Raw genomic sequence first — 12,117 nt, 5'->3', positions numbered from 1 at the left:
GATAGACGTCTTTTTTTGTTATGTTGTTTAGGTGCCGGTAATCAACACAAAAGCGCCAGCTGCCGTCCTTCTTTTTAACCAGCACAACTGGTGAGGCCCAAGGGCTCGACGAGGGCTCTATGATGTCTTTACTGAGCATCTTGTCCACCTCTTGCTGTATGATGGTGCGTTCTGTACTGGACACTCTGTAGGGTCGTCTGTGAATAGGAGCTGCGTCACCGGTGTTGATGCGATGCGTGACCACAGATGTTCGAGCCAAAGGGCGGTCATCGAAGTCAAAGATGTCGCGAAAAGACGACAGAAGATACCGAAGGTCGTGAGCTTGCCCTGGTAAGAGGTCAGCAGCAATCATTTTTGCATATTCATCAGGTGGTGGGACGTCAGAGTCGCGGCAGTTCGACGAGGGTGGGACGCTTCTCACCGCCGATACGACGCATTCGGCAGCAGGGCACAGCGTGGCGAGCGACATACCTTGTGGGAGCGGCTGAACGTAAGAGGCAAAGTTGAGAACCGGAAAGGACGCTTGATTTGCCGACATGGTGACAACTGTATGCGCAAGGGCAACACTGCGTGTAAAGGGCACATCAGGAACCGGAGTAATGATGTAGTCACCATCGGGAACTGGCGGGACAGAGGAGAAACGGACATAAGTGGCGGCATCGGGGTCCAGGCGGACAAAGTCGGCGGTGCACAGTCGGTGAACAATTGGATCCGGTGGCTCTGAAGGAACAGGTAGAGCGAGTTGAACGATGCTTGTGGCGCAATCTATAAGGGCGGAATGGTCGGTGAGAAAGTCAAGGCCGAGAATGATGTCATGAGGGCAGTGTTCGAGGACAGTGAAGAGCACAGAAGTATGGCGGCCGCTACTTTTTGTCCCGAGTAGTTGACGATATCCTCCGGTCCTGTGGCACGCAGCATAAGCTCACTACAGCTTACCATCCCCAGACGAACGGGCTTACCGAGCGCCTCAACAGGACTCTGACCGATATGCTATCCATGTATGTCTCGCCCGACCACCGCGATTGGGACGTTGCCTTGCCTTATGTAACATTTGCTTATAATTCGTCGCGGCATGATACCACCGGCTATTCTCCTTTCTACCTTCTGTTTGGTCGGCATCCTGCGCTGCCATTGGATACATTACTACCGAGTTCTACTGCCTCGACCTCAGAGTATGCACGTGACGCCATCTCCCGAGCAACTATGGCCCGTGAAATCGCCCGAGACCGGCTCACCGCATCTCAGACCTACCAGAAGTCAGTTTACGACCGCCGGCATCGCCCAGTACACTATCCGCCGGGCTCACTCGTCCTCCTTTGGTCTCCTTCTCGCCGTGTAGGTCTCTCTGAGAAACTTCTACGTCAGTACAGTGGCCCTTATCGAGTTCTCCGTCAGGTGACCGACGTGACCTACGAGATTACACCTCTTCATGCTCCGACGTCGTCCACTAGCCCTTTGACTGACGTCGTTCATGTAGTCCGTCTCAAACCGTACCACACGCCTGCTACATCATCCACTTAGCACCGGGACGGTGCTTTTGCCGCCGGGTGCGCTCGCGCTTGGAACGCGAAGAGGACGAAGTGCGTTTCTGCGGCTGGGCTTCGCGTGCCCGGTTGTTCGGCTGCGTGGCTGTAAGCTGTTTCCCTGTAAATATATTTTTCCCTTTTGGTGTGCACATCACGTTACAATATTCTTGTACTGCCGAAGCTAGCAGCGCCCAACCAGAGCACAACATTTTAATCGCGCAGTGGAGTGTTGCTTCTGTGTTTATTTGCAGCCTGCAATGAAAGTGTGCTGCAGTGAAGAGCAAACACGGAGCAAAGATGAGGTTCTACGCATGGACTCAAGTTAAAAATTATTTTCTCGCTTAAACCAAAAATTGTCACGACTAAACTTCCAGATATAAATGCAATTTAATTATACTGTGCAACTTACTATCTTTAACATCTTTACTTGGAGCACCTCACAGTGCAATTGATGGCTGAATATGACTCCACAAGCAAATTTTCTAAAATTTAGAATTTTTTTTGCCTACACGCGTTACGTTTTCTGATCTCATAAATATTTTTATCGGCTTCTTTATCTTCTGGAAAAGTTAGAAAATTGTTGGAATGACTACGGTAAGAACATAAACTTGACAAAGAAATGTCAAAGTTTCAGGTTTTTTTTTCACCTTCCTCCTTGTTTTATATTTATGCTCAATGGCAGGGTTTCACCTCCCAAAACGACACAGCCTACGAGAGACGATATAGTGGAAGGCTCCGGATAATTTCGGCCACCTGGGGTCCTTTAACGTGCGCTAACATCGCAAAGTACCCGGGCCTCTTATCGTTTCGCCTCCATCAAAATGCTACCGCCACGGCCTGGAGCGAACCTTGATCGAACTAGACATTCTGTTACAGGTTGCTAATTTCTCAGAGCAGTTGTGTTTAGAATTTATCATTGCTAAGTTCCCTACATTTCCTCGTTGAGAGATCAGCAGCTACTCTGAATACTATCTCAGTGTATGCACTGGAGGGAAGGACAGCATTTTAACATTCGCCACCAGCTCGTAGTTGCGCAATTCTTCGATGCTATAGTGCCCAAATCCTCTATAAAGCGCCACGCTCCATTGTTGCTCTGTGCTTTGTGCGGAAGCCTCGGATCCATATGACAGGATGGAAAGGGGGGGAGGGGGGGGGGTGTCCCCTCAGAGCGGTGACGTGACATTTCTCGGGGCGAGAACTGCTGTAGAAGACGGTGGAGACCCGTTTGTGGTCCAGACTTGATCGCGTGCGATGCTTTTAAACGCTGCCGGTCCATTGTCGCTCCGTCACGAAGTAAACATCACCGCTAGCATCAGTGTTTGCCGTCAGGTTGAGGTTCTCAAATCTGTACTGCTGGTTCAAATTTGTTTCGGAAAAAAAGTAACTGGTTACCACTAACCAATTACAGCAAAGAAAAGTAACTGAAATACCCGGAACGTTAGCGTTTCTAAAAGTAAACGCTTGATTACAATAATACAAGGAAATGTACTTGATTGCAACTAGCCAATTACTTGTAACGGGTTACGCACAACTCTGTCTAGGGCTAGCGCACTAAAATGACAGACCCTACTTCTTTGGTGAAAAATGCCAGTTTTGTACGTGCCTGCCTCTTTCTCTCAGCGTACACGCTCCGCAGAGTAGAAGTAGTAGCACTGGTTTATTAAAATAACAATAAAAGCGAAGGATAAGATTTTTACTACTCCCGGCAGCTGCCATCGATACTGAAGCACCTGAGCTGGGGCAGCGGAAATGAAGGATAGCAGGCAGAATGGAGAAATGAAATGAAAGAGGTGAGGGGACAGGAAGAGAGGATAGGGGGACAAGTAATATGTACAAACTATTTACACAATCATAAATGTGTCCAGGTTGCGTGTGTGATTAGTTCATGATGGAGCACAGTCCGCAGAGCGTGTCATGTTTTGAGTGTACGGGCTGCTGCGCCGAATGAGAGGGTGTTGTTGCCGGCAGCCTTTGCGCTCTTGTCGTGTCGCGTCCCTCCACCAGGGGAGAATTGCAGCGCTAGCGTCGCGGAGCTAACTCCAGCTTGGGTTCCTTATTGGTTACGCGCACAATATATTCTTAGGCCGTGGTCACGCGTCATGTGGAAGTCGTAAGCGGGGTCGGTGCATCGAAGAATGGGATGCTTGTGCGAACTGTCTTTCAGCGCGTCTGTCCAACTCTACCCACTGCACTCGCTCGCTGCGCAGGAGACTCGCTCCGACGTGGCCGAGATGGCTCGGTCCATCCGTCTGGCCTACTTCCAGACACTGACCCGCAGCACTTACGACTGGAGCAACACCACTCGCCTCTTCGAGTTCCTGGACGGATCGCAGAGCTCCGAGCTGAACGCCAAGTTTGCCGTGGCGCCTGACATCGGCCGCAATTTCCCAGAGGACCTGCGCAAGATGGAAGTCTTCCTCCACGACAGTCCAGACTTCGCGGAGATGGTCAAGGCGCGCAGGCTGTCCGCGCATCTCTACCGGTCGAGCCTCTTCTATTCGAGCATAGACAGCCAAACCGGCACCATGGCTTACTCGATGCTTCCGTTGGCCGTCAACTTTCCCTTCTACGTGCCCGACGTGCCGCTGTCCATGAGGTGAGTCTGGACAGATGCGCCTCTGTTATCACCACTAACGTTAATACCCTCAGAATGCGGGTTAGTGTTGCCGTACGTAAGCCGGGCGAGCTGGTATCGACTCACGGGGGGGGGGGGGGGGGGGGAGTAAACAACACCAGGAGACGAAGGACTAGGAAACAAGAAGAACACAAGGTAATCGCGTACTCTCAGCTGAGGCTTTTTTTTTTGCACAGTTCGTTTAAAAAGAAAAAAAAATACGATACTGCATGACAAGGGGATCGTGCAAGAAAGGAAAACTTGAAGGGTATTTGTGTGCATCTTTCAAGGAGCGAGCAGAGGATAACCTACACTCTCATCTAACGGATAACTGAGAGTTGCAAGGCCTACTGCACTGTAGAGCTTGATCGTGCTCACAAGAACTTTGTATGCATAAAGATAGGGCAACTCGGGAAGTGACTGAAGAAAACCATATGCCAGGTTCTTGATGACTGCACATAACTTATCTTTTCCTTTTATGTATGATCGCTTGTCATGTCATATATCTTGTGCGTTCTTTTTCTATTTAAATGATATGTTTGGTGAATAAAGCCTCAGTTGATAGTAAGCACGTGTCATGCGTACTCAATGTTTCCTAGTCCGTCGTGTTCTATATGCTCTTTGCCACAATGAATGGCCCAGAGAATACGAATGTATATTTCGTTCGTGTGAATAACGCGCTACATTGCTGTCTTGCTTACGAATGTATAGTTGCAGCGCCCTGAAAATATTTGTTGGCAAAGCAGCCTGAATGCATCATCATAACCGGGCTGTCTACGTCCACTGAAGTTCAAATTTCTCTCTGAATAATCTGCAGTTGAACGCTGTTCTTGGCTAGTTGCGGTCATCTCAACCACGCCAATTCCGCTTCTAATGTGCCTGCCCGACTGTCTTCCGCCTCTTTGGATCAATTACTAAATTGGGTCAATTACACTAGCCCGTAAGCATATTACCCCCATCGAAGCCGTGCTCTGGGCCAGGGGAAGGCTTGTATACTCATTGGAAAAACCGGTAGGCACCCGGCGGCACTGGGAGTCGAACCCCCCACCATCATCATCCAAAACGGTTGCTCTAGTCACACTACCTACGCTGCGGGGTTCTGTCCACCGAGATATATCTGTCCACCGAGATATGTGAGACGCTTACTGTGCAATTTCCTTTCCTCAAAAACCAAACAAGTGAGTCGACGGCGTTCATGGAGTTCATTGACGGTTGGTTGTGAAACTTTATTTCCAGCGAATATAGAGGAGCGACACAAAGTCGCCCCCCGCTTAAACGGCGGCCGCTATCCCTGGGGCAGCGGCGGCGTCTTCAGCCAGCTGGAGGAGCTTGATCTGTATCCCCGGGTCGGGGCTGAGCAATAGAGCCTCCCAATGAGCAGAGTCGGTAATGAAGTGACTCGCGGGTAGGGACTGCGGGCAGTTCCAGATCATATGATTTAGATCGGCTTTCGCATCACAATTTTTGCATTTGTTTGAGTAGAGTCCTTCCGAATAGAAGCTACACAATTGGGGATTTGGATAGGTGTTAGTTTGAAGTTTACGCCAGGCTTTGGCCTGTTGCTTGGAGAGCGTTTTATCTGCTGGGGGGAATCTGAGTCTTGCAAGCCTGTAGTGCTGCAGGATTTCTCTGTAAGAAAACAACCTGTCCTTGCCAGAGTATAGGGCGGGTGGGCTGCACTGCCCAGCTCGGCGGGACAGTTCTCGAGCTAGGTTATGAGCCGCCTCATTACCAGCAAGGGAAGCATGAGCAGGCGTCCAGATTAGGCGAATGCGCCGCGTGGGCTGATACTTTAGCAGAATCCGTGCTGCTTGTGGGGAGATTCTTCCAAACGTGTAGTTACGTATAGCCAATTTTGAGTCGCTGACAATGGTTTCTGCCGAGGATCTCACAATGGCTAGAGCGATGGCTGTTTCTTCTCCAACATGTGGGTGCTGAGTGCGTATAGTGCCCCCAGTTATGAGTGTACCACGTTCCGTGGTGACCACAGCTACCATCTTGTCAACCGAAGAATCTGCCGCATCTACATATACCACACAGGTATCATTAAGAAGCGTTTTTGTCAACTTTGCAAAGGCCGTTCATTTTCACGAAAGGAAAGGCGCACAACCGGCTCCGTGGGTGAATGGAGACCTCGCTTTGTATATCTTGGAAAAGCTGGGCTAATCCAAATTAATTTTTTTCGCTCACGGCCAACGCCGCCGACGACACCGCGGCTTTTCTGCTACACGAGTTCCTTAATGCTGTCGCGTTAAAACCAATTTTCCAACCCGCCACGGTGGCTCAGTGGTTAAGGCGCTCGCATACTGATCTGGAGTTCTGCGTTTTTATGGAGGCAAAACGCTAAGGCGCGATGTCAGTGCACGTTAAAGATCCCCAGGTGGTCAAAATTATTCCGGAGACCTCCACCACCTTCCTTCTTTCACTCCCTCCTTTATCCATTCCCTTAGGCGCGGTCCAGGTGTCCAACGATATATGAGACAGATACTGCGCCATTTACTTTCCACAAAAAAAGTTATATTTGTCCATATATACTATAAGCAAAAAGGTAAATTTTCAGTAATATTCTTGTGCACGACGGAGCAGTCACATAGGAAGCTAAGACGGGGTGGTTCCCGATTTACGGGACCGATATGTTTCCAGCAGCTCCTGACCCCTGTCCGTCAGTGCGAGCTGAATCGGTAGGGCGAGGCTGGATAACAAGGTCTCCCATCGCTCAAGGGGTTGGGGATTGGGGGTGTTGGCGGTAAGGGGAGGAGGGGGGGTCTTGAGTTTTGTGCACTCTGCCAAGACGTGCGGCACGGTGCCCTTTTCTCGTTTGCAAAAAGGACAGAGCATATCGTGTTCCGCAGGGTACATGCGGTTCATCAGTACGGGATGCGCAAGCGATCCCGCCTGCGCTCGACGCAGGATCGTCTGTTGTTGCCTGGTGAGTTTGGGGTGCGGTTCTGGCAGTCTGCACCTTTCCTCGCGGTACATCCGTGTAATGTCCCGAAAGCTGGTGGCCGGGTGCGGTAGCTCTTCCGGCTCGTGCTCAGCCCGGATCATTTCTCGGGCATGGTAGTCGGCGACGATGTTGCCTGCTACCTGCGAGTGAGCCGGGACCCACACGAGCTCTATGGCTCTTCTCGGAGGCTTGCACTTGGATAGAATGGCTCGGGCCGCGGAGGAGATTACTCCCCTGCGGAAGCTTCCGTAGGCAGTCTTTGAGTCGGTGACCACGGTGTACATGCTCGGCTGTGCGAGTGCAAGGGCCACGGCCGCTTCTTCGGCAACTGCGGGGTCTGTTGTCTTCAGGGAGCGCGTTCTGGGCTGTGGATGGGCAGTGCGCCCACCTTACACCCACCCTGTGGCAGTAAATGGTTGATCGAGAGAGGTTGACCACCGACTGAACGCTGCGGCCTATTGCTGCAGTGCCGCGTGTCTGCCACAACGATGTCAGCGCTAACGCATGCAGCCCACATCTCTTTCCACCAACACGTTCCTCATAGCGCGATTGAGGCGTCCACTGCCCCAGGGAGCCAGTTATGCGCCTTCCTTTTTAAAGCGAAAGCTTTACCGGCCGCGAATTTACGATTTCGCCGTGGCGGTGCTTCGAGGAGGCACATGACGTCACAACGCGCGCCTCACCGCGGATATTTTTCTCTCTCTCGCTCCCTAGTCACTCCTGCGCATGCGCTGAGCCACAGGTGTTCCTCCGCTACGCAGCTCCGCGCCTTCCCTCAAAATACAACTTTCAATTTTCAGTTTTCTCTTCTTTCCCTCCCTCCTTCCTTTACAGCGCGGTTCGGGTGTCCACCGAGATGTGTGAGACGTTACTGTGCCATTTCCTTTCCTCAAAAACCAAACAAAACAAGTGAGCCGACGGCGTTCATAGAGTTCATTGGCGCTGACAACTTTGCAAATGCCGTTCATTTTCACGAAAGGAAAGGCGCACAACCGGATACGTGGCTCAGTGGAGATCTCAATCTCGCTTTCATGTACGTGGCGTCGGTGTCGAACTTCAAAAGCCTGCGCCCTAATTTTCCTCAAAGCCATCGCCGTCTAGAACATTGTCAACGCCAACGCCAATGAACGCAGTGAACACCGACATTTTTCGCTTTGTATATCCTGGATTAGCTGAGCTAATCCACATTAATTTTTTTAGAGGGTACAAGATGTCCCTCGGCCTGGTGCTCGACTGTGAGATGCTTGGGAAAAGGGTATCGGACCAAACCGTTGCCAAGGCGCCCGTGTGCTGTGCGATGTCAGTGCACGTTAAAGATCCCCAGGTGGTCGAAATTATACCGGAGCCCTCCACTACGGCACCTCTCTCTTCCTTTCTTCTTTCGCTCCCTCCTTTACCCTTCCCTTACGGCGCGGTTCAGGTGTCCAACGATATATGAGACAGATACTGCGCCATTTCCTTTCCCCCTAAAAAAACAATTATTATTATCAGAGATAAATTCCGCGTCAAGCAACCCTAAATCCGCCTCGTGCGGTAGAAGCCCAACTCGTGGCCCTTTCTTTAGCTGTATCAAGCCACCAGGAGTTGCAGCGCATTAGTAGGGTGAGCTGAACGTCGTTCAGAACCCTTCGAAGGGTGGTTGTCTGAGGTTTTGCCACTAACAGTGGAACGTGGATCCCTGCCATGCATGCGGCAGGTTCGGCGCCCTGGGTTCGTCGCTGGCGGTGCTCACTGCGCAAGCCTTCTACATTCTGGGCACGCGCACGGAGCTGCCCCAAGCGGCCGAAAAGTTCCGCAAATGCGTGGCCGGCAACATCGGCTCGGAGTACGTGGAGGAGGTGGCCGGCATGGAGGCCTCCTACAAAGCTTTCATCACCCAGCGTGGCTCCCAGTCCGATAAGCACCTGTTAGGCCTGGAGGACCTGCGCTCCCGGCAGCTCTTCTACGTGGCTGCCATGTACCGCCACTGTGGATCCTACTGGCAGCGCAAGGGGCACGAAGTCCTGCGGGTGCAGCGCCACTTCAGCGACGCCTTCTCCTGTCCCAAAGGCAGCGGCATGCGCGCCAACGAGTTTTGCGAACTGTTCCCGTAACTGCGGCCGCGCCTGTCACGTGGAAAGAACCAGCATCGTGGGGGGACATAGTGCTTCGGGGCGGCTGCGCTATCGCCAAATATTTTTTTATGCGTCAAATCTTTCAAAATGAAAATACACCGTCGAGTTTCCAGCAGCCTTGGACTTAGGAATTGGGCGAAGGCTAATAGTTGCGCGGTGCGAGATTTATTTTAAAATTTCTGAATGTTGCAGAGCTTTTATTTGCTGGATCTGATGTGTTCAAGATATAATATTTACCAACTTGTATTAGACTGACGTGCATTGTGCTGTATCCTATATTCCACTGTGCTTTATGTTTACGAATTTCTTTGCGAGCTGTAACACGTATCTGAATGCTTGTGTGAAAAGCATGATATATAATAGTAATATTTGTATATACTCTTTTGTGACCAGTATCGCTACGCCTGTATTTCACGTTGTTGGACTATTTAAGAAACATCCTGCGAATGAGCCATGCTCGCGAGCATTGCTGCACATGTGAGAGTTTTGCAAGAGATCGTTTGTTCCACCTTGTTGACGTTATTCTGTCCTGCATTTTTTTCACCTGAAAGCATCTTACCGACGTAAATATCTATTTTGTTTTGTTCCTTGACCTCCCTGTCCATACAACTCGCATGCGTATTACGCTAGGCGTGTCAAACCCGTTCTGTGAATGTATAGACGCCCAATGAGATTTCTGGCTACAGTGCTGATGACGCTTTAGAGGCTATTGTTGGTTTTCTGAAGCGTGAAACTGTTTGGATTGAGTACTTGACAGTGGTACATGCGGCATGTGTTTTGTCAAAACCTTAACTTGTCAGTCGGCTTTGCCTTTTGAAACCACAGCCTTGAATTACTGGGGGGAGTGTCGAAGTTGGAGTAGGTAGCACCGGTTTTTCCGTGACGTGCATTTTTGCCAGCAGCGAAACGGGCTGCGTGCTGACATATATCCTATTCAAGCTGAGAATTCCTGCCTATTGTTCCTGATTCGGTTGCGCGGGAACTACAGCACGAGATGCGCTTTTTTGACGTTGACAGTGTTCTGCAGACCACTGTGACCTCTTAGAGCTGGGATAACTTGCCGATTTGTGACTGTGGCGTGGTGCTCGCAAGCCTGTCATGAAGCTTAAATATGCTGTAGCTCTGCGAGCCAAGTTTACCTCCGCATCTGGGGTTGTTCTGATTGCTTCCTTCTTGAATTAAACGCATGTTTTCTGTTCTTTCAGGTCGTACGAACGCACTCGGGGCTACATGAATGTACGGTTCGTCACATTAGCACTAGAGGTAGACACAGACGCAGAGGCTGCCTTACTGAGTTCCGAAGGTTGCCAAGCCTAATATGCTGGCGTGCATGTACAGGTGGCTCACTTTGACAGGACTTTTAGTGGTCTAGCACTAGATGCGTCTCTTGCAAAAAACCGTCCTGTCTGCGGATGAAGGCTCGGAGTAACTCGGGTCAGCTCGTGTATAAACTGAGGAACGTCGCACCTGCTGCAGCCGATGCGAGTACAATGACTCTAGATGGGAAGAATCTCTGGCAAGCTCTGAGGAGCGTTGCGTCAGCTGCAGCCGATGGAAATACAGTGATTTCAGATGGGAAGAGTCTCTGTTAAGCTCTGAGAAGTGTCGCGCCAGCTGCAGCCGATGGGAGTACAGTGACTCTAGATGGGAGGAATCCCTGAGGTGCGTCGCGCCAGCTGCAGCTGATGAAAATACAGTGACTCTAGATGGGAGGGATCTAAGCCCTGAGGAGCGTCGCGCCAGCTGCAGCCGATGGGAATACAGTGACTCCAGATGGGAAGAATCTCTGTTAAGCTCGGAGGAGCGTCGCGCCAGCTGCAGCCGATAAGAGTACAGTGACTCTAGATGGGAGGAATCTCTGGTAAGCCCTGAGGAGCGTCGCTCCAGCTGCAGCCAATGGGAGTACAGTGACTCTAAATGGGACAAATTCTGGTAAGCTCTGAGGAGCATCCGAACTCACGACTCAGATCATGATCTGAATATGAGTCCGGACTCACGACTCAAATCATCATCTAAATGTGAGTCCGAACTCAAGTCATGATCTGAACATGTTTCCGAAGTCACAATTCAGATCATGAACTGAACGTGAGTACAGGCTCATGACTCAGATCATGATCTCAAGGTGAGTCCGAACTCACGACTCGGATCATGATCTGAAATGAGCCTGAGTGAGTCCGAGTGAGTCGACTCATGAGAGTCCGCCGACCTTTGCACGTGATTTAGGTGGCCTAACTAGTTGCGTCTGTGGAGGTGCCCACCTGGGCCACCATATGCCACCTGCTTTTCGCTAACAACGCCGACGATGCCGGATTTTCTACACAATTGGAGCCTTAACGCTGTCGCGTTAAAATTAGTTCCTTTAGCATATTGATGTGCCTCAACCACTACAGACCACGGTCATTGATAATGCATCGGATTCTGTAGTGGGAAAAATAAGGTATCTTAGCTCCGTGAAGTCTTACTGGGTACCGGCAGACAGGTTTGCGTGTGAATGCGACCACTGCACACTCTCCTGCTGCTAATAGCAAATCCTGACGCCGTCTGTAGATCGATACAGATGACACAGCTCGTTGTAACCTCGCACACATTTGTCGGCGAGCCGAACCCAGATGCAGATGTCATCACCATATGCATTGACATGGGCGTTAGTTGGTAGTTACCTGACCACATTGATCAACGTAACGTTAAATAAGGTTGGGCTGAGGGCTACTCCGTGTGGAACTCCACGGCAGACCTGATGACGAGCAATCTCTTCATCAGTCGTAGACATGTAAGCTGGGCGGGTGGTGAGGTAGCTCATAATTCGCAGGTAGAGCCGCCCGGCTAACCCAACCCGGCAACGCCCAAGTCGCTACGTGCATCAAGAATGGCCTCATGAAGGACATTGTCGTAAGCCCCTTTGAGGCCTAATAAGGC

The 12,117-nt window shown here is 50.8% G+C and overlaps 1 protein-coding gene across 1 annotated transcript; it reads left to right on the top strand.

Moving 5' to 3' along the window:
• The first annotated feature begins 3,654 nt into the window (after positions 1-3,654).
• Positions 3,655-10,347, top strand: LOC144110241 (uncharacterized). The gene is made up of 2 exons (XM_077643078.1): positions 3,655-4,122; positions 8,784-10,347. Exons 1-2 carry the CDS (start codon positions 3,662-3,664, stop codon positions 9,178-9,180), a joined length of 858 nt encoding a protein of 285 aa, XP_077499204.1. The 5' UTR covers positions 3,655-3,661; the 3' UTR covers positions 9,181-10,347.
• The last annotated feature ends 1,770 nt before the right edge of the window (positions 10,348-12,117 follow it).

Source organism: Amblyomma americanum, chromosome 11 (assembly GCF_052857255.1).
Source record: "Amblyomma americanum isolate KBUSLIRL-KWMA chromosome 11, ASM5285725v1, whole genome shotgun sequence".
NCBI lineage: Eukaryota > Metazoa > Arthropoda > Arachnida > Ixodida > Ixodidae > Amblyomma > Amblyomma americanum.
This window is presented reverse-complemented; position numbering and strand designations above follow the sequence as displayed.